The sequence below is a fragment of the Typopeltis vanoorti genome, chromosome 17 (genome assembly GCF_054136105.1).
Source record: "Typopeltis vanoorti isolate ZY-2024b chromosome 17, IOZ_Tvanoo_1.0, whole genome shotgun sequence".
NCBI lineage: Eukaryota > Metazoa > Arthropoda > Arachnida > Uropygi > Thelyphonidae > Typopeltis > Typopeltis vanoorti.
Window position 1 is genome coordinate 6,625,669 of NC_143565.1, and position 23,665 is coordinate 6,649,333.

At 35.7% G+C, this 23,665-nt stretch overlaps 1 protein-coding gene across 1 annotated transcript in view; it reads left to right on the forward strand.

The window, feature by feature from the left end:
• The window catches only part of LOC150097114 (putative ATP-dependent RNA helicase DDX5), a 226,691-nt gene that overhangs the window by 115,142 nt on the left and 87,884 nt on the right, over positions 1-23,665 (forward strand). Inside the window, exons 8-11 of the mRNA XM_090407103.1 lie at positions 10,113-10,285; positions 10,400-10,445; positions 17,830-17,894; positions 23,352-23,413. Of these exons, the coding sequence (XP_090263229.1) occupies positions 10,113-10,285; positions 10,400-10,445; positions 17,830-17,894; positions 23,352-23,413 (346 nt within the window). The remainder of the gene's footprint in view (positions 1-10,112; positions 10,286-10,399; positions 10,446-17,829; positions 17,895-23,351; positions 23,414-23,665) is intronic.

The following is a 23,665-nucleotide window of genomic DNA, read 5'->3' on the forward strand; positions in this document are numbered from 1 at the left end:
CACCATCTCAGGAGTAGTGGTAAAAGTATTGGAAAAGTTGGTTAAAGACAAAATTCAAGAATGGGTGGATCAGGATATGATACTCTATAGAGGCCAACATGGTTTTGTTAAAGGTAGATCCTGCCTTAGCAATCTATTAACTATTCATAATAGAATAACATCTGAGTTGGACAAAGTAACTGGCTACACAGTGGTACTTCTGGATTTTGCTAAGGCTTTTGACAGGATACCCCATAGAACACTGTTACGCAAATTGGAGCAGATGGGAATGGATATTAAATTGGTGATATGGATAGGAGAATGGCTCAGGGAGAGATACCATAAGGTGGTGTATGGAGGAGCCGAGTCCAGAATGAGGCAGGTGACCAGTGGTGTGCCTCAGGGCTCTGTGCTTGGGCCAATGTTGTTTAATTTGTATATAAATGATATAGGAAACGACTTAAAGGGAGATATTCAGTTGTTTGCTGATGATGCAAAGTTGTGTAGTGCAATAAAAAATCAAGCTGATGTTGAAAGTTTGCAGGAGGATTTAAATAAGCTGGTAAAATGGGCAAAAGAAAATGGATGTCAGTTCAATGTGGAAAAGTGTAAAGTCATGCATTTTGGGATTAAAAGATTACCAGCTGTGTACTACATCGATGGAAAGGTACTCCAAGAGATTGATGAGGCTAGGGACTTAGGGGTATTGGTAGATAGGGAGATGAAGTTCAGAGGACACATTGCTAAGGTGTCCAAGATTGCACATAGGATTACTTGGTTGTTGAGGAACACACTGACATCCAGAGATAAAGAGGTTATTATTCCCCTTTATAAAGCATTGATACTTCCACATTTGGATTACTGTGCTCAGGTCTGGTCACCTGGATTCCTTGGAGATGAGTAGGCTGTGGAGAGGGTTCAGAGAAGAGTGACCAAGTTGGTGAGTGATATAAAAAATGCTCCCTACATTGATAGATTGAGAGCTTGTGGATTGCAGAGATTGGTTGATAGGCGAAGAAGAGGGGATATGATAGAAACATTCAAATTACTAAAAGGTTTTTATAGGATTGATGCAGGGGAAATGTTTCAGCTGTGTGATAGTGATGGAAGAACAAGAGGTCATCTCTGGAAATTAAAGAAGAGTGTGGTTAACAAAGGTGTCAGAACAAGGTATTTTGCCTGGAGGGTGGTGAATGAGTGAAATTCATTGCCTGACTTAGTTGTGAGCTCTTCGTCTGTAAATGAATTCAAGAAGAGATATGACAGATATTGTTTTGCTAGTTTGGGTCTCCCGCGATGAGTCTACTGACTCCATGGAGATACCCGTAATAATAATAAATAATAATAAAAATAATAATAAATAATGTACATCCTTGTCTGACACCAGATTTAACATTAAACCACTTTCCTGTACTTCCTTCAATTCTGACTTACAACTCAAATACAGCCTAAGTATTGCTTGATATAATGCCCCATTGACACCATATAACTGTAGCGTATTGAATAGCTTCTCTCTTGGCACCTTGTCATATGCCTTTTCCAAATCGACAAACCTTAAATACAGATCTTTGTTATATTCCTATGATTTTTCAACAATTTGTTGTAAAGTGAAGATCTGATCCTGAAAGCCTCTATTTGGCCTGAATCCAGCTTGTTCTTTACCAGGCTTTTCTTCCACAATTCTTATCAACCGTTTCTCAAGTATACTTGCATAAATCTTACCAGGAACACTCAGTAATCAAATACCTCTGTAATTCTCATATTCAGTTTTATTTCCGTTTTTATATATGGGTACTATGAGAGCTCTACTTCAATCATCGGGAATTCGTCCCTTTGTCCAGGACTTCTGAACTATGCAGTGCAGCACTGTAAGACTTTTATACCACCATACTTCAGCATTTCTGGTCTAATATCATCTACTTCTGCTGCCTTTCCACATTTCAAGACTTTAATAGATTTTTCTACTTCAAGTACGAATATGTATTCCTGTTCTACTTTTCAATCTCAATTGTGAATTGTATGCGTTTGTGTTGTTTGTTTAGACGGCTGTCTAGAGCACGATCAAAATGTTCCATGTAAAATTTAGCAAAAGCAGGGGGATAATAGCATAATGGTGAACCCATGGCTGTGCCTTCTTTTTTGTAGGTCGAAAGTGTTTTGCCACACAAAAGAGCCAGAGCATAATAGTACATGCGCAAAGAGTGCTGTGATATCAGGAAGGAATTTGTCCAATAATTGGGACATTTGTGAAGAGGGCAGAGACATGACAACTGACTAATAGATCGTCTTTTTCCGGTGTGATGTCTTTGATTTTGTTGTGTGTTTTTAATATAGGACAGGGAATGACCTGCCAACTCCTTGAGTGTTGACGCTAGTTTCTTGGCTAGGTGATAATTGGGGCTGTCAGTACCTTCGACTCTCAGCCGGAGTGGTGTGTTTTGTTTGTAAATCTTTAGTAGACCGTAAATTCTTATGGAACGAATGTAGTGTGGAATTCATTTTTTAACGGTATCTTCAGGCCATGTGATTATTGATTTAAGTAGCTTCTCAGTGTTCTTTTTTATTCGATTGATAGGGTCATAGTTAACTAGTTGATATGTGCTGTTGTCTGAGACTATTAGATTCATTTTTTCCAAAGAAATAGTTCAGTTTAGAATAACTGTGGCACTGCCTTTATTGGCTGTAATTACAAAGTGTAAATTTAATTTTAGTGATTTTACCGCTGTCATTTCCGATTTTGTTTGGTTGCTGGTTATTGTTTTAGTATAATTTAAATTTAAAATGTTTGAGGTTTCTAAACATACTTTATCTGCTATGGTGATAAGGATAAATATTAAGCCTCTTTCTGTATGATAAATAAAATCAAGTTTGTTAATCATTCTGGGAGTCACGGCAAAGTTTAAACCTTTGCTGAGTACTGCAAGCTCATTATTGTTCAGGGCATGGTTCAATTTATTGACTACGTGACGTGACTATTTACTGAAGACAGTTGGTGGATCCTGTTAAAACTTGCTTCTGGTTGGTTGGCTGTTATTGTTCACTGCAGCGGAATTCAAATATGTTCATTGGTTTTCCGAATGTTGTCGATCTTTAAGACGAAGAAATTTGGATATGAGTTTTGCTTTTTTGTTTCTCGGATATGATTTGCCAAGTTGTGTGTAATCCTCTCAAGGATATCCCAAATATCTGGATCAAAATGTCGGGAAATTAAAATTAAAATAATTATTTATAACACGGTTGTAGAGTCCATAATTTGTGTAAAATGAATGCTGATCACTTTTGGCCTTCAGCAAGGAGGAAAGTGGTCTTGCACAGTGCAGTGAAATTCATCTTTGGAGGCCACAGCAGGATATGAAACTGCAGCCTTTTGGTTGGAATGAGGATATACTAATCATGTAGTCAACCAAGCTGACAGTTTTAGGCATGCATGATCTAAGATAGTAGTTTCTTGACTTATCTAAAAGAAACTGAAGCTGGAAGGTGTTTTTCTATAAATGCAGTGTTTTCACTTCCATTCCAGTTATATATTCTTGACTCATGAAAGTCTTGAACTGCTTAATAAGGTGAAATACAAGAGGCGGAAGGGGGGGGGGGTAATCTGGAAAGTTCTGATAAGCACCTAGAACAAAAATGATTTCAAAGCAACTGATATAACCATAAGAAAGAACATCATTATCATCAATTTCCTGATAGGTACTCCTCAAGGGCTGTTCATGTTACAATGACAACACTGCATGATTAAGTTTACATTATTATTAATCCCCTATCAACAATTTTCCTCCAATTCCATTTATTATGGTTCAAACTATTATCTGTTATGGGTCAAAGCTAAGTAACTGAGAGAAGACCTCCATATTACTTTTCAAGAATGCAGAGAACCAACTGGGGCTTCTGACCTAATGCCCTATCCTCACCTTCAGATGCGCCCCATTAGTAGGATTGCTGGGTACTGAACAAATGAGGATGGGCTGGTAATTTGGGACTTTGCCGACCAAATTGTACTCTCTATCAGCTTAAACTACAAATGCATATGATAGTACGAGAAAGAACATACAAGGAAATAAGAACATAAGTTACTTTCATAACTATGTTACTAGTGCATTCTTTCTTGTGGTTATATTAGTTGCTTTAATATCATTTTGTTCTAGGTGTTTTATCAGAACTTTCCAGACCCCTCCCCTCATATGAAGAACACAGATGGTTAATGTGGTCACTTAAAGATATCCTTAATGGAGGAACCTTTCCTGTAAGTAAAGTAGACTGACTGGAGATTTCTGTCCATGCCCATTGTCATCTTCCTGTGAACTGATGCATGTTTATTACTAGGCATCCATTTGTATATTAAACAAATGCGAATGGAGATTGGAGATCTCATGGCTTAGTTATACAAAGAACCTGCTGTTTTTGGCAGAGAGTCAGTGCAAACATTGAGAGCCAGCTGCTTTGAATGACTAGCAGAAGTACATCAATATAAGCAGTATCGATGAAAAAGAAGTATAGATAGAAAAAATTAGGGATATTGACATAATTAGTGTTATCAAGACTGAGAAGATTAAAAGAGGTGAGATTTTTCTTATTAAATATAACATGATTTCCTCAGGCACTAGGAATCAGTATAAGGATGGTGAAGCAATATTATATTTAGCACTAAATATGAAGATAAATTTTATGAATGTCATCCATTTTCAAGTGGTGATCTGGGAAAATGTTCAAATGAGAAGAAATCGGAAAATTCAACTTTCTTGTGCCTGTAGTCCCATAACTAATAGTGTAGAAGTAGAGGAATTTTTTGAGTCATTAGAGAGACTATTTGATATGAAAGCTAATTTTTGTTGGAAGCGTAAATGTTTAGCAGAGTAGGAAATGAATTCCATACATATAGAAATGGTTTGGGAAAACTTGAAAAGGATAGGTCTAATAATAATATAAGATTTCTTCTTAGTACTCTTCCTGTGGCCAAGTGCACAGTTGCTAGTGATATCTTTAGAGGATTAAGATACAAGAGTGTGCAGGAGATTTCAAATAGGATGTAGTCACACATATTGAGCAAATGCCAATGAGTATCCCATTGTAGAGAAATATGTATTCATGTTTCAAGAAGAATCAGATGTTAGCCGTAGACTCATGCATCGAAAATATTATCAGCTAACGCCTATTTGTTCCCGTATAAAGAGTAGGCGGGGCCGTTTACCCTATCTAACTTTTGGAGACTGAGTGGGCAGTTCAATCTCCACTGGTAGCCAATCAGAGAGAGATAGCAGGCCCAAAGCTATCACTGATTCATCGGCACGCAGTGAAGACGGCGGCAAGCTAGTGCCACCATCTCATGGTCCCTAACACAATATTTTAAATGTCTGAAAATAGTGTGTGTTCGACTGTCGATTTTTTTGAGTTTATGGGACAAAAAACCGGAGTTTCTGGGAGAAAAAACCCGCTAGCTCGTGCCAGAGATCGACTAACTTGGGAACTGATCAAAAAAAGCCTTAGAAGAATTTCCTCTAGTTGGCGACTAGATTTGAACCACCAAATCCTTTCTTCGTGCGGTCAAGTGCCGTAGAGTGCAAACGCCACTTCTATTGAACTACACAGGCTCTTTATTCACCATATAAGTAATAAAACGTGTGGGAAGGCTTAGGCTACATTTAGCCAAGCTACTAGCCACTCTCACAAAAAATTCTCTCTCTTTTGTTAAAAATTTTACCCACCTAAAAAGTATTTTAAAAAATCATACCTTAAAAAGTTCAGACATAATGGTGAGTTTTGACATCACCTCACTATTCACAAATATACTGTTAATTGAAACCCTTGATTTACTAAAGTCACAATTTCCCCCTGATATATTTCAACTATTTATTACGATATATTTCGGCTATTTAAATTCACAGTACAGGCAGGTTATTTTACTTGCCCCCCCCCCTCCAGCCAACTTCTACATAGAACACTTAGAAAAGCTAGCCATCAATACAGCCATGCTCAAACCAAGGCTTTGGCTATGCTGTATTGATGTGCTTGCTATATTTGGCCACATGGCCCAGACACATTGGATACATTCTTAGCACATTTAAATAGCCAGCACACAAAATTCCACTTCACAGTGGAAGCTAGTGACTGTATGCCCTTTGCTGGATACACTAATCACGTGTATTCCAGATGGTTCCTTATCATTCTTGGTTTATAGAAAACCCATCTTAACAATATGGTATCCTAAAAACACTAACTCACAGAGCTAGAGCGATTTGTTCCAATGACATTGCTCTCACTGCTGAACTCACTCACTTACATTGCACCTTCTTAACCAATGGTTATAATCCCCATAAGATAGACAAAATACTAAATGCTCTCCCAGAAATTCTCCCCTCTCCCACTGTCTACCACAGTAGGCTACAACAAAGCTGTCACCAGGTACATCTGTAAAGATATCTTGAGTGCTTAATAAACATCAACTAACCAACCATGTGCGAAATTGGCAACTCTCATCCGTTCACCAAGGACAGAATTTCTCCTTTATTACATCCAGGAGTCTGAAGTTCCCTGTTTGTGTGATCGAGCTTACTATGAACAGAAGGAAGAACTGTGGACATCTGCCTCAGTGAACATAAAAAATACACCCATCACTATCGTTATGACTAGTCAGATCTAGCAGATCACTCTTTAGATATCCCTGCACACAGGATCAATTGGAAAAAAACAGAAGCTTTTATAAGTCAGAGAGGTTGTTCCCACAATCAACTGAGTGCAGAAACATACTCCAAACCTCAACAAGTATGGCTGTATAAATTTGCCAAATATTTGGGTGACAGTCATCTTAAGACCAAATTAATTGCTTTTTTCTCTCTTTTTTTTATTCCTCTCCCCCAATATAGATGGTGCCTAATTAGGACTTTAGTCTTTGTGTTGTATGTTACAGTTGTTCAAACTAGTCCCATTATTGTTATACTGTGACAAACTGTTTTTATGCTCTGAAGATGCTGGATAGAATACCAGCAATAAGTTAATAAATAGTTATATTCTTATCAGTCTGTGTTCTCATCTATATTGTTAAAATTAATCAACACATACAAGTAATATTCCTTTGGTTATAAATATAACAGCGCTCTCCATTTTTAAGCTTTATTGATCTTAAAAAAAAAAAAAAAAAAAAAAAAAAGAGGGGCATATAATAAGATAAAAACTGTTCAGATCCCTAGATAGCTGGCCTATACAAATGCAAAGAAAGAAAATAGTTTGATGTAAAATCAGCTATAAGGATGCGGGGTGTATGCTATCTCCATTGTTATATTTCCAATCTATACAGACTGCATAACAGGAGATATTAAGCTTAGTTCTCTCTCTCTCTCTCTCTCTCTCTATATATATAATTTCTTAAATCTGCTTCAAGTCTTGGTCTTAGAACCAGATTAAATAATTATTGTGAGAAATTGTAATTTTTATTGCTGTTAGGAAAACCAGTGCCTCATAGCTCAGTTGATTTAGATGAGTCCTTCAGTTGTAAGGACCTGGGTTCGAAGCCTGTCTCTGACATGATTTGAATCAAATGATGAATTAGCCGGTGTCATGCAGTGGTGAAGGGTTTTTCTCCTGTAAACTCGGATTTTTGGTCCCTCAAAACAAACCAAATCAGCTGGAAGAATACTTCCAATATACAGACATAGGACACTTCGGGGAATAAGGAGCAATCAATCTATTCCATCATCTTTGGTTTAGAGTGCCTGCATGGTGAAGTGGAGTCTCGTGGGTGTACACATAAGCATAAATCAGGAAGAAAGGGTAGGAAAACCAGCAATAAAAATCTTTATATATATATATATACTAGGGGGGGGGGCCCCTGATGCCTATGATGCCCAACCCCTCTAAGTTCTGAACTGGTAAGCCAGTTCTCCTTGAATTTTGAAGACTCGAAAGGAGGGTTCTAGTGCCTATGGCGCCCGAGTTCCAGACTGGTCGGCCGGTTCTCCTTGAATTCTGATGACTCGAATTTTGAAAACTCGAAAGGGGTTTCTGCCCCCCCCCCCCCCGGCACCTACGGCACCCAACTCTCTGAGTTACAGACTGGTAGGCCGGTTCTTGAATTCTGATGAATAGAATTTTGAAAACTTTAAAGTCCCCCCTCCCCCCGATTTCCAGACTGGTAAGCCTGTTCTCATTGAATTCTGATGACACAAATTTTGAAGACTCGATACTCAGGGTAACCTTGAGTTTCAAAACGTTTCAAATAACTTGACACAAAAGCATTACAAAAAAAGCTTATCATTTTATATTATAGAGTATATATATAAAAAAAAGGTTTAATGACTATTATCGAGAGAAAAGATGACAAGATATATTTAAAAAAGATACTACTAGTTTACTAGTTTCGTTACATGAACATCCTCAGGTATCACAGTCAAAGAAGTATATAAAAAATTACAGAGACTTAAAATTGTACTAACAGAACAAGTATAAAAAACAGTAGCGTGTTTGAAAAAAAATGCAAGTATGAGTTCCAAACAAACGAATACTACGCGCTGTCGCGAGTGCACCAGTACTGAACAGAAGCAACGTGTGCGTCAGAGAGATTGTAACTCAGGCTGTTGTTGATATGAGAGGAATCTAGAGAAATTTCCCTAGATTCAACAATCTTTCTTTCGAGTTCATCGTAGCACATGGATGTTAGAAGTTTGAGTCCAGTTTACAATGTGCCGGCAGCCTTCGTCTGAGTTAGCTGAAAAGAGAACTTGGCTAGAGAGAGCGCTAGCTCTAGTCCTGTTTTAGGAGATATCTCTACGGTGTTCATCCAAACGTAGAAGGATGGATTTAGCAGTCTGTCCATAGTATGGCTTTCCGCAATCGCACAAAATCTTGTACACTCCTGGAAACTGAGTAGGAAGATGTTTATGTTTGCTAAGTAATGAACGAAGTTTTGGAAGCATAGTGAAGCACATTTTGAAGTTGAATTTCTTGAGAATCTTGGCCAGTTTTGGTGAAAGAGAGCTGATGTAAGGCAAGGAGATGAAGGCTCTTGGGGAAGAGGGATCTTCAGAAGTAGTTGAGTGCCAGGGGGAAAGAAATTTGTCAATTTTCTTTGGAGAGAAACCATTATTAATAAAAGTTTTTTTAAGAAAAAGGAGTTCATTTTCAATTTCTGTTTCTTCTGTAAGTAATGATTTGGCTCAGTGAGCTAAGGTGGAAATAATACCACATTTTTGTTGGGGATAGTGATGGGAGGAAGCATGAAGGTATCTGTCAGTATGAGTAGGCTTTCTAAAAATTGAGATTTTAATGCTCTCAGCACATCTGGTAAGTTTGAGGTCTAAAAAGGGAAGGCAGTCATCTGATTCCAGTTCGAAGGTGAAAGAGATTTTTTCATGGCACTTGTTTAGGTGGTCTAAAAATAAATAGAGGTTATTGACACCGTCTTCCCAGATGAGGAAAATATCATCAATATAGCGGTACCAGACTTTTGGTTTAAAGTGAAAGGAGTTAATAGTTTTTTCTTCAAAATCGTTGAGAAATATATCCGCAAGAATCGGAGAGAGTGGGCTGCCCATAGCCAGACCTGAGTTTTGTAAGTAGATCTTGTTATCATATTTGAAGTATCCTGACTTTATGCAATGGGAGAGAACAAACACGCTACTGTTTTTTTATACTTGTTCTGTTAGTACAATTTTAAGTCTCTGTAATTTTTTATATACTTCTTTGATTGTGATACCTGAGGATGTTCATGTAACGAAACTAGTAAACTAGTAGTATCTTTTTTAAATATATCTTGTCATCTTTTCTCTCGGTAATAGTCATTAAACCTTTTTTTTATAATATTCCAACCGAATAAAAATGAATTTTGAAAAAAAATATATATATATATATATATATATATATATTTATAAGATTAAAATTTAACTGACTAGAACCCGAGAAAGTATAACAAAACAGGATATATATATCCTGTTTTGTTATCCTTATTCAGTTATGTTTTTTGTCAGTAGCTTCTCTGATTTTCCCATTGAACATAATGAAACTGTTTTAATTGTAAGTCAAATGTATTCTTATATTTTGCATGTTATGAACAAATTCTTATGGTCATTGATGTTTTATATGTAATCATTGTTATAATAATATCAACATTTCAGAACATGCATTGAAAATATTTTATATAGCCTGATCGCCAGACACTGATGTGGAGTGCAACTTGGCCTAAAGAAGTTCGTAGTCTTGCTGAAGATTTTCTTAAGGATTATATTCAAGTGAATATTGGAGCACTACAACTTTGTGCCAACCATAATATACTTCAAATTATTGATGTTTGTCAAGAAATGGAAAAGGAAACAAAGTAAGTTAATTAAATATTCCATGATTTTGTTTTTAGTTCTCTCTCTTCGGCTTATTCATTTCTTCAAGCCTGTCATCAGTCTTTACAATATTTAATATAAAAATTCTTTTTTAGGCTTTTCAAGCTGTTAGAAGAAATCATGGCATCAAAAGAAAACAAGGTATGTTTTGTGTTTGTTTACAGTATTCATCAAATTATACCATTTAATACACTGCCAGTTATCAATATGGTATGTAGGAAAATTACTAGGATTCAAACTTAATCCTTAATTAAGAGATTATGCTTGACTCTTGAAATCAAAAGTACTTGAATTATGAGATCATAGTCCCATTTCAAGCTTATGATCTCCCAATTATCAACCCATTTGGTCAAGAGTGCACAAGTAGACTAGACTGTTTTTGCAGACTTTGTTCTGAAAAATACCATTATATGACAAAAGTGTTAAAGGAATACAAAATAAGAATTGAACCTCAGAATGCCTCGTCATTCCACTAACTTATATAAATTCAGTAGTGTGAAATTATTTCAGGCTATTTTGTTCATTTCAGACAAATTATGAAGACTACAACTGTGTTAGAAATAATTACTTTAATTTCCTGGTGTTTTGATCTTCATATTAAGGTCATCATCTGAAGTACACACACACACACACACACACACACACACATATATATATATGCACACACACACACACATGGAGACAAGCTGTATTACATTTCAAACAGTATGCCATATAGACCATAATTTGTTCAAACATTATTCTACTGGCCTAACCGCAACTGGAAAAAAAAAGTCCCAATATAAACATAACCTCCTACCACCATCACCCAGCACAAAAAAACTAGGTGTCATTAATACACTAAAAAACAGGACTTTGAAGATTTGCTCCAGTGAACAAGCACTAAAAGATGAATTAAAGGTTACCAGCAATACCTTCCTGAAATATGACTACAGCCAAAATACTATCAACAAAGACCTCACTTAAAAACAAAAATAAACTAGATTACAATAAAACTGTAACCATTCCATACATTAAAGGGATATCAGATACAATAAACAGCATACTACAGGAATACAACCTTAATGCCACCTTTAAATCTCCTGCAAAATTAAAGAACTCATCCAAGAATCCACTTCCTCCTCTGGTTCATCCTGGCGTATACCATATTCATTGCATCTGTAATTGTCCTATATATGAGGGTGATTTGAAAACTTCTCGGCCTCAACCATAGATGGCAAAATTATCAGCATGATTTTTTTTTGTAAGTTGGTACATCTGTCAAAAGCATCAATGTGAAATTGCAGGTCATTCTATCAAGTTGTTTGTTTTATACAGCTGGCTGAAGCAAAAGTGTTGTCTATCCCTTGAAATGGATAAAAATTGAGTATCATGCAGTTATAAAATTCTTTGTAAAAGAAAGTTTAACACCAAAAAAAATTCCTTCGAAGTTCATAGGCACTCTTCTCCTTCGTTTTCATTAAGAAATGAGCTGCCGAGTTTAAACATGGCGGTACCAGCCTTGAAGATAATCCACGTGAAGGACATCCAAAAAGTGTAACAACATTAGAAATCATTGATCAAGTGCACAATATGGTATTTATTGGATGACCAGTGAGTCAAAGTGTGTGAAATTGCTGAGACTATAGACATTTCAAAAGAATGTGTAGGATATATTTTGCATGAAGAATTGCATATGAAAAAGCTTTGTGCAAGATGGATGCCGCTCTTGCTCACAGCAGCTCAAAAACACACTCGCATGAAAATCTCTGAACGGTGCTGGGAGCGTTTTATTAAGAATAAAACTGATTTTGTGTGTCGAGATATTGCTATGGATGAGACTTGGAATCACCATTGCATGCCAGAATCCAAACAGCAGTCAAAACAGTGGATAGAAGCTGGTTGTTCAGCACCAAAGAAGACAAAGCCAGTTCCATCAGCAGGAAAAGTCATGGCATCGGTATTTTGGGATGCTAAAGGCGTTTTGTTTATTAATTATCTTGAAAAGGGTAAAACAATAACTGGGAATATTATTCAGATCTTTTAACCAGACTAGACGAAAAAATTTGCGAGAAAAGATCCAATTTGGAGAAGAAAAAAATAATCTTATTTGGCAAAAAATCAAGCATTTTGGCAATGGAACTAAGGAATCTGCACTATGAATTGTTGAAACATCCACCCTATTCCCCAGATTTGGCTCCGTCTGATATGTCTTCCCAAAACTAAAACACTTCCTCGCTGGTCAGCGTTTTTCTTCGAATCAAGAGGTGATTGCAGCTGTAGAGGTGTATTTTGCAGATCTTACTGAGAACCAATACAAGGATGGGATAATGGTGCTGGAACATTGCTGGAATAAATATATTAGTCTTAAGGGAGATTATGTTGAAAAATAAAAATAATTTTGAAATTATAAATTCGTTTTTTCATTGTTAGGCCAAGAACTTTTCAGATCACCCTCATACATTTAATATAGTGCATAATTTTAAATCTTAGAGTTTTGTTAATTAAAATATTAATTTCTGCTAAAATGTTTCATTATAAAACCCTTTAAGTTCTGTATTTTATTATGAAGTTGCATTTGCATCGAAAGCCTAGGCTGACTGAAGAAAGACCATCATATGGTGTCTTCTGATTGTAGACAGGAAGCACTTTTTCTAAGCCTTTATTTATTTTATATTTATCCTGCACACAAAGGTACAAGAACATATAGTACATCAGTTCTGTGTGAGAGGTGCAAATAAAGATTGAGAAAGAAGAAATCTATGGACATTTTTCTTAAGCAGCTGGAGGTTGAAGTTGTTGGGAAACACATTATGCAGAAGGCTGTTCCAGTGAACAGATGTTGATGGAATATATGAGAAAGAGGAGAAGCAGGTTTGATTAGCTTGCAGTTGTACTGAAAAGGGATGTTGGGGCTGCTCCTCTGGTGTTAACAGGCCCAGCAGCAATTAGAGGAATAATGTTTTTGACAGTTCATTGAAGTGGTGAGTATGGAAGTACCTCAGAGCTGAAACATTTCATCTGTGATAGGTTGAAACAAGCCTTTTGTGAGGGAAGGGTTATCTGTGAGCTGAATTGCCCTCCTCTGGACAGTATCAAGAATTTTTAAGAAGGTTTAAGGTGCACAACCCCAAATGTGTGAAGCATATTCTAAGGATGATCAGGTTTGGGATTTATATAGGGTTAGTAACTGGGTGGATCTAAAAGCTTATTGAGCAGAAAAGAGTGCCTAGTTTTTTAGAAGCTGAGAAGCTAATGTGATATGTTTATGCTAGGAGAGGTTAGAGGTAAATGTCAGTCCAGGGAGAGAGAATTCATCCTGTCTTATGATGTGCATATTACTGAAGATAAGGGAAGGTGAGCTGAGATCCCTTTTGTGAGATAAAAGGCAGAACTGTTTTGACAGCATAGAAGATGACTAGGTTTATCCTTGTCCCACTGATAGATGGTATGGAGATGAGTGTTTAGGGCACTGGTTTCAGATGATTTTGATGTAAGAGATGTCTAGGAACTATATGGTTTGTCAAAGAAGTAGGATCCCAGATATCCCTTACATCAAGATCATCTGCAACCAGTGCCTTAAACATTGATCTCCATATCATCCTTCAGTGGGAAATTCAGTGCTGTTGTTGTCAAAGCTATCTGTAGGATTTGTGGTGATTGAGAATAGGTCATTTATGTATAAGAGAAAGAGAGTAGGTGAAAGAATGGAGACCCAAGGTACTCATGCATTGGTGGGAAAGCTTGAAGAGAGGAGGATGCCTGTACACCATGACATGTAGTGAATAACCAGGAAAAAAAAAGAAGAAAAGGAAGGCAGCTTGCAAAGCAGATCTTGATGCCAAACACAATCAAAAGCCCTGGAAATGTCAAGGGCAATAGCACACTTTTTTCTGAACCTTTCCGTGGCATGTGCCCAGTGGTGGGTGATGTAGGCTAAGATATCAGCCATGGATCTTGATTGACGGAATCTATATGGTGGTTGCTGATTAACTGGTAGGCTTCTAGGTAGTGAAGAAGTTGACCATTTATAACTTTCTTCATTATTTTGGAGAGGATTGAGGTGATGGCAATTCGTTGGTAGTTGGTAAGCTTTTGTCTCCCCTTTTTTGGAATTGTTGGATATATGCTTGCTTCCATGAAATGGAATAAGTGCCAGCTGAGTATAGAAGGTTGAAGAGATGATAGAGGACACAAGTTAGCTCTGGAGCACAACGTTTGAGTTACAGTAGGAAAGATGCTGTTGGAACCAGATGATTTTGTGGTGTTCATGTTGTCTAATATTCTTCTTATGTCTTTTTTTTTCAAAACGCTCATAGGAGGCATGTGGTGCTGAGTTCTGGTATGGAAGGAGGTGAGTTGACTTCATCTTTGCTGGAGTTAGAGTTCATACTTAGTTGGGTAACCTTTAGCGTTACACAACTAAGTATGTGTTATTGCAGCCTTACAACGCCTTCCCATGGAGTGAACCAAGTTTTTTAGTTCTGCAGCTGTTATAATATGAATTATAACAATGATTGAAGTTCCAAGATTGAATTATTGCTTCTATTAATTGGGTTTTATTGATGGGTTGCTTCTGACTAACAAGTTTCTTTAGATTTTCGATTGGGTTAAGGTCTGGGCTATTCCCAGGCCATTCCAGCAGTGGAATATGATTATCTTGAAACCACTTTTTGCACACAGCAGCAACATGACATGGAGCTGAATCCTGTTGAAATATAAATGCTTCATTATCTTGGAAAAGATCACGTGCAGAAGGCTTCTGTTTGGGCTCAAGTATTTCATTTATGTATTTTTGGGCATTTATATTCCCATTAATCATGCAAATTCTGCCCACACCTTTTAATGTCATACAACCCCAGATCATAACACCAAGTGGTGTTTCACGGTAGGTGTAATGTGATCAGGATGCAAATCTTCTCCGATTCTTTTTCTTACGTATTTTATGCCGTCACTACCAAACAGGGAGATTTTGGTCTCATCACTCCAAATAACACTGTCCCATTGTTCCACTGTCCAGGTAACATGGGTTTTAGCCCAGTTTAATCTTTTCAACCTTTGTTTGAGAGATAAAAATGGCCTTTTTTCGTGGAATTCTAGCATTTAGGCCAAATTCCTGCAGTCTGCGCCGAACAGTCCTTGCACTGAACTTCACATTGTATCGCACCATTTCATCTTGTATACACCCAGATGATTTTCTTCTATCATGTAGGCACAGTCTCGCAATTCTTCTATCATCACTTGCCGTTGTGCACCTTTTCTTGCCTTTACCAGTGGTTTTGTAGTGACTGAGTCTCCTTATACCTCTTCAAAAATTTAGAAATGCCACCTTTGGTTAAGTTTCCACCAATTTTTCTTCTAATTTCTTCATAACTGTAGCCTTGTTCCCTTAATAGTACTATTTTACATCACTTTCTGGATGACCAGTCGACTCTTTGTGCCATTTGTTTAATTTTATTACTTTTTACAAGCTCACTAAATGAAAGAACACAAAAAAACCCAACCAACTTGATAGCAATCACATAACACACTGACAGATGTCCTCCTCTCAGCTCCAATACATGACATCAATAGCTGAATTCTACTGTGACCTTCTTGGCTCATTGCCAAAACAAGATGACATGTGATTGGCTCTAAGCACCCATGCTCATTGGCTACATTCAAATGAAGGAAAGCTACTTCATATCAACCTAAGCAAGTTGTGCTTCTTTTTTTTCTGGTTATTTGGCTATAACTTTTCATAGAATTTCAGATAATTGAACAAACTTTCTTGCATTACATTCTTGATTAAATTATCTTTCCATTGATATATATAATTTTATGGTATTACACCAAAAAAAGTGGTGTTATGAATCATCAAACCTCAAAAATACACTTTTTCCAAAAGGTTTCCACAATTTTGACTACTAGGGTACATATAATTGCTTAATCAGGTTTTATTCCATTATGTTTGTATGTTGTCATTGGCTGTGATTTTAGCATCTGAATATGTATCCCCCCCCTACTGAAGAGGCATCCCAGGGAATCCTCGTTAGAATTAATATACAGTTTTTTAACGTTTCCTTGAACAATTCTGGTGTACCATTGATATTTCACTTTACTTTTGCTGCTTAATCTACATGCATTTTTTTTTTTTTTTTTTTTTTTTTTTTAAATTAAGCATGTACTATATTTCAGAAAAGGAGGTAATCTAATGTAGGCTTAATTTTGAAGAAAACGAAGATGTGGCAGTATTACCTCAGAGAATCGATATGATAAATGTATTGATGAATCTGTTACTACACTGTATTGTGTTCATTAGATGACTATTTAAATGTTTCAAAAGTTAATGACTAATTATTTTATTATTAAATGGAAATAAAGTTACTAAAATAAAGCAGTTTACTTTGTGAAACTGCTGTATATAGCAGTTTCACAATATTTTGATGTAGTGAGTTTATGAAATTAGAAAAAAAAAGCACTTGTTATAACAAACTCAATATATCAAAAAAAAAAAAAAAGGAATTTTTCTCTCATCATTATGCATATACACAAAGAAATACACATGCATATACATGTATGTGTATATGCATGTGTGTGCGTGCATGAGTGCAAGGTTAAAATCCACAAAATAGTGTTACAGGTTATGGGTGGCTCTAATAATAACATATAGACTGTAATTTTAACATAACGTTATAGTTTTGGAAAATATTGTCAAAAAAAAAAATCTAATTAATTTGCTTTCAATGTATGTTTTCGTGACACTTTGTATGGAAGCACTGGTGGTATCAAAATAATAAAATTATCATAAAACAATGTAGATACATATTTAGTGCCATGTACTCTCCCTTTGTCTGAGAAAAAATTCATTTGCTAGTGAGATTTATGTTTTTATTTCAAATGATCTGATCTTACCCATTTTGGTCTTCTTTTTCACTGTAATACCAATGATGTCAACATAATATAGTTAGAAAGACCTAGGTATTTGTTTATAAGGGCTTTTCAACTGAAGGTTAGCCAGTCTCATATGGAAGCAGGGAAGGATTTTTTCTCCCAGGAGGAGTTTTTTAAATCTTGCAAACCAGCCAGCCAGAAGAATATATACAGTTTACAGACATAACATTGCTGGCCTCATAGCCTTAGTTGCTTTGGCAGTAAATCAAAAGTGACCAACTAAACTAACCAAGTCAACACATTTCTGCAAGTTGTTTTAGGTGATCAAATTTGTTCTGTATTGACAAACTATATTTACATTATGTTGTTACTAGATAAAGTAAATAGTATATAAATTCTTTAGTTTGAATTTTTAATTTTAGGTTTTTAAAAGCCATGATATTGTGACAGGCTTATGTATGCACAACTGAGTTCTGTTAAAAAGAAATGCATATCTTGATGTAGTGAGTTTATGAAATTAGAAAAAAAAGCACTTGTTATAACAAACTCAATATATCAAAAAAAAAAAAAGGAATTTTTCTCTCATCATTATGCATATACATAATTAAATATTATTGAAATTATATTTTATAAATCATTAGATCTATGTAACCTCTTATTTAAATATTTACAGACTATTATCTTTGCTGAAACCAAGAGAAGGGTTGATGATCTAACACGCAGGATGAGACGTGATGGGTAATTATATTTTTCATATTTAAATTTTACTGCTGCATTATTTCAAGTATAAATTTACTTGATGTTCTAAAAATTCATATTAAACAAATGTGTAATTCACTTTAACATGCTATTGAAAGATGTCCACTGGTGACATCTATTCTGAAAGCTGTGGTCTATATCTAATATTTGAGCTGTTTTATTTCCCAACTATGCTTTCAGGTCCATAAAGTAAAATTGGTTTGAACACTCTTGTATACTGCTAGTTTAGTATTTTGACTAAACTCATAAATTTATAGTTATTCAATTAGTTCAGTTTATGCCATCTTTTCATCCTCATATTTTCTTCTTCAGCCTCTTTCCATCTACTGCTGGATAACCCTCCCACTATCTATATTTCTAGGTGTTTATCTAGCTATGTGTATGTATGTATAAGTATATGTAAGTTTGTTTCCTGGGAAACAAACTTACACACAGCACTACTTGTAACCACATGAAAAAACTTTCTACAAAGTAAATTATATTTAACAAGATTATATTCTTGTTTAATCCTTCGTCCAAGTGTAGGCAAACAAACTTTGTACATGAAGTATCTTTCTGACTAGGTTATTTGTATACAGAGAATTTATACCAGTTGCCTTAGAATCCTAATGCAAGCATACTTCCTCTTGGATGCACATAATGCTGTTCATTAGGTGGAAAGTCACTGCCCAAATTGGTTTTGCTTTTATTGAGGTCTCATCAGCTGGAGCCAGGCCCTGGAAGATAGCAAGGTTGAATTAATGCAGAAGAGATATATTTCCCATATACAATTAGTAAAAAGGTATATATCACCTTATTATTAAAAAATTCTGGATTAGAGCTAGTTGAAAATTTGATAGATCATTGAGGACATTTATAGGTCAAGGTAAGATTGATTACATCGTAGTTCTCCGATTGTGAAAGACAAGCATATTTGATGTGCATACCTGTCCTGGAGCAGACTGATACTGACCATCAGCTAGTAAGACTGAGACTCCAAGTCAGTCTCGTCCCACTAGACTTGATGTCAGAGTAATCTCAAGTGGGTTCATAGAAGAAACATCAACACACTTGGATTATCTTTTTGGAGACTAGTGAGGAGAATTCACCTGAGATGCTCTAGAAAGGAGTCAAGGGCTATAATAGAGGATACAGCCAAGAAGTGTCTAGGTCCAATAAGACCAAGAGGCTCGTGTATATATTAGATTCAAACATGGGATCTGATCAAAAGGAGGCAGTTGTTGAAACAAAGAGATACAAGGGCTGAAGAATATAAGAGATTTCAAAGAGAAGTCCAAAAAACCATCATGCATAACAAGGCAAATTTTTATTCTTCTAATATGAAGAGATAGAGTTCCAGATGAAGAAGTGCAATTATAGAAGGATATTTCCTTTAGCTCATGATCTAAAGCACAAGTTTAAGAACAAATTGAATGTCATCAAAGACAGGAGTGAAGCAGTACTAACAGAAGAACTGAAAATCAAAAATAGATGGAGTGAATGCTATGAGTATCTGTACAGCAGACAGAATAAAAAAATTTGGAGGAGACCCTCTCACCAGGAAAATTTTAGTTTGGAATCTCCTCCACTTAGGCATGAGGTTGAAGAAGCAATTAAAAAGCTTAACAGCAACACCCTGGAGATTGAATCCTAATAGAGTTAATTAAGGCTACAGGGGATAGAGGGATAAGAAGTTTCATAGATTAATTACAAGGATATGAGAGACAGGATCATGGCCTAAAGACTGTAAGAAGTCGGTTTTTGTACCACTGCACAAGAAGGGAGATATGAAGGATTACAAGAACCATAGAACTATTAGTTTAATCTCTCATGCAAACTTGGATTTTATTAAAGATCATTCTAAATAGGATTGAGACCATAGTTGAGACTGAGATGCCTGAGGAACAAGCAGGTTTTAGGAGAAGCAAGGGTACCAGAAATCAAATCCTTTGCCTTAGACAGATAATTGAAAAATATAAAAAATATATTTACGAAAAATACAAAAAAATATAAAATTATTTTGGATTACGCCAAAGCTTGACTTGTGTTCAGCATAATAAATTGTGGGATATAATGAATATAATTGGATTTTTCCTTGATACATTATCAGGTTGATAGCTAACTTGTACAGTGAACAAGATGCCATGATAAGAACAGGCATTGGATTAACTGATTGAATTCCACAGACAACCTTGTAGGCAACCTTGCCCCCACCCCCCCTTGCCTACTTTCTCATTGCCTGTTTAGTATCTATGCTGGAAACATTGTGTATTGGACGAACATTGGACGAACTTAACACAGGAATTAGGATAGGTGGTAGATTGATCAGTAATGTGAGGTATGCCGATGATAGTGCTCATTTGTAATGACAAGGAAGAACCAGGACAAATTCTTGACAAAGTTATGGTTTCCATAGATAGGGAAGCTCCTGAGAAGCAATTGTGGGATATAATGAATATAATTGGATTTTTCCTTGATACATTATCAGGTTGATAGCTAACTTGTACAGTGAACAAGATGCCATGATAAGAACAGGCATTGGATTAATTGCATTGGTGTACCTTAATGGAGAAAGAATTGAGGAAGTCAGCAAGTTTGAGCATCCAGGGTCTATTATTAATGTGAAGAATTGCTGTTCAGAAGACATCAGATGATTCAGAATGGCTCAAACAACGATCAGAGACTCTAAAATATGGAAGGATAGACCTATTTCCACAGGAACAAAGTTGAGGATTCTGGATGCAGCTGTTTTCCCAACAATGATTTATGAGTGTGAGACTTGGAATTTAATCAAGTCTGATAGGAAAAAGGATAGCCACTCTTGAGATGTGGTGTTACAGAAGGCTGTTAAAGATATCATATGGGTGCTGGAAAGGATTGGTAGAACTTTAAGGCTCCTTAAAGATTTGATAGAAGAAAGCTTGAAATACTTTGGACACATTGAAAGGATGGAAGGAGGATATCTCAAAACAGTAATAGAAGTTATTGGAAAAAGAGGAAGGGATAGATCCTCAGTGAGATGGGTGGATGGTGTGTCTGGAATGACTAATCTTCAGAGTTGAATCCTCCAGAAAAGTATACAACAGGATCACCTGGTGAGGATTGGTGTGGCACATCACTGAGAAACAGTGACCATATGCCATGTGATGATGTTTGATGAATTGATTGATGTGTAGAAAGTTTTTTCCCACTTGGTTACAAGGTAAATTATATTCTTGTTTAATCCTTTATCCAAAAGTAAGCAAAGTTTGTATTAAAGTATCTTCATGTGGTAAAGGATTAAACAGTACTATAATTTCTTGGCAAATATGATTTACCTTGCAACAAGTGGAAAAAAACTTTCTATAACTGTCTTGATTCAGAGTATTTTAATAATAAAGTGATACACCATCTTTTTACTCTTTATATATGGGAAATGATTTCATCCTTTATCCAAGTATAAGCAAACAAAGTTCGCACGTGAAGTCGCTTCACAACTTCGGTCACTTCAAGAAAGGTGGAAAGTGGTCTGAGTAGTGGCCTTTCCCCTTAATGCATAGCATAATAATGTCTCTAAGCATATGTGTGTGTGTTACATTGTGGGATACTAAAGCAGTTGATGTGAAGTCATTAGTCTGTATATACAAGTAGTTCAGTCGTGAAGTGACTTCATACTCAAACTTTGTTTGCTTACACTTGGATAAAGGATGAAACTGAGAATATAATTTCTTGGTGTCTGTCATTTTTAAATTACATTCTTGTTTAATCCTTTATCCAAGTGTTGTCAAAACTTTGTGCATGAAATATCTTCACTAACTGGCTACTTGTATATAGAAATTAATAGCTTTGCATCAACTGCCTTAATATCCTGTAATGCAATTAAGGGAAGGTCGCTACCCAGACTGGTTTCGACTTTTATCCAGGGGTCATTAGGGTGGAGCCAGATCCAGGAAGATGCCAAGGTTGAATTAATGCAGAAATCCTCCTATCCTATTGCCATCCATCCGTTAGGACAGGTTGAGTCCGCCTTAATGAGGGGGGGGGGCTTACGACAAATTAATGCAGCTGACTCATCACTTCTCTGCTGCATCCCCTTAGGGCAATATTCATGACATATCCATGTATGTGTTCACGGGGCTGGTTTGCCTGTTCTGGGGGAACTGCCTGAGTTTCTGGGTGAAAAAATTCCCTGCAGAAATCATACCTGAATGGTGAATATTAGTCAGTATAACTTCCCCAAATTGAGAAAATGTTAGGTAATTAATCGTTTTTGTTCAGGTTGGAATTGGATGTGTTCTTTACAACTTTCCTTTTACAGTCTTAACATTTTATGAGCTCTGTCCACTAAAGATTTGATTACACCATATTTCTGACAAGAATGATGATGTGAGTTAAAATCAACATATTTACCAGTATGAGTTGGTTTTCTATATACTAAAGACTATATAGAAACAATAGAACTGTCGGTTGATGTAGAATGAGAACATCTAGAAAAGGAAGACAATTGTTATCTTCTACTTGATCATGAATTCAAGAAATTCATGATCAGACAAGGAGGAGTTCCATACCCCAAACACATCATCAACATATCTGAACCAGATTGACAGTTTAGGTGAAAAAATTTCCAGAATATGTTGTTCAAAATGTCCCATAAAATAATTAACTGGATTTGGAGAAAGGGGAAAATCCATAGCTGTTATCTCTATGTTTATACAGTTTATATTGGAGAAAGTGAAATAATTTTACAATATCAGAAGGAAAGTCATTATGAAGTAATTCAATCGTGTCTATCAGAGGGATATTTGTAAAGAGTGAAACTACATCAAAACTTACTAGAATAAAATTGCAGGATTATCCTTACAACTCACAATTCTTCTAGTAAGTTTTGAAGGTAGTAAAGTAAGGTAAACTGATAAAACATATACAAGTTTTTTTTTTTATTTTTTATTTTTATCCAGAAATTCGTAAACAAAATGAAAATTCTGTTCCTCCATCATGGCAACCCCCCCCCCCAGATTAATGACAGAAATTATGGGCTTTAAAATGCTTTCTGTAAAGAGCTGGTGCTGAGATTCATATGAAATTAAAAGAATTTTATATGAATCTCAGCTTATAATTTAAGATATTTAAGTTTTCTTTACTTTTCTTTGAACTTCTCACCCATGGGATGAAACTTCCATTTATTAGATTATCCTTATGGAAAATTTTGGCTTTGAATACCATCGTCATCCCAATTTCAATAATGTAAATAGTTACCTTTTACCATTGCAAACTCTTGGGAACTATGGAAATAGTTTGTTATAGCAGATAGTTTGCTATAGTAAATTTGTCTTAAATTCTACTTGTGGAACTTTAGTCAGGACTTCACAATACTCTGTTATAGTATTGTGAAGTCCTGACTAAAGTTTGCTATAGTGAGAGTTGACTGTAACTTTATATTATTGCTTTATTAATAAGAATTTAAAACTCTATTTTTAGATGGCCAGCTATGTGTATTCATGGTGATAAATCACAACCTGAAAGGGATTGGGTACTAAATGGTGAGATTCTTTACTGTAACTTTATTAGTTACATTTTTAATTAAATTGTTGCTGAAAATTCTGTTTATACATCTTTTGTATGCAGAAAATTAATGAACAAAAATTGTTGAATTACTTAAATATTGGAAAAATTTTAAACGAAAGCAATTTTAGTATATCATTAAGTAGAACTATAAGTAATAGTAATCTAGCTTCCTAAGAGCTCTGATTATTAACTGTCATTTTTATATATCAAATATTTTGGTCAGTTGT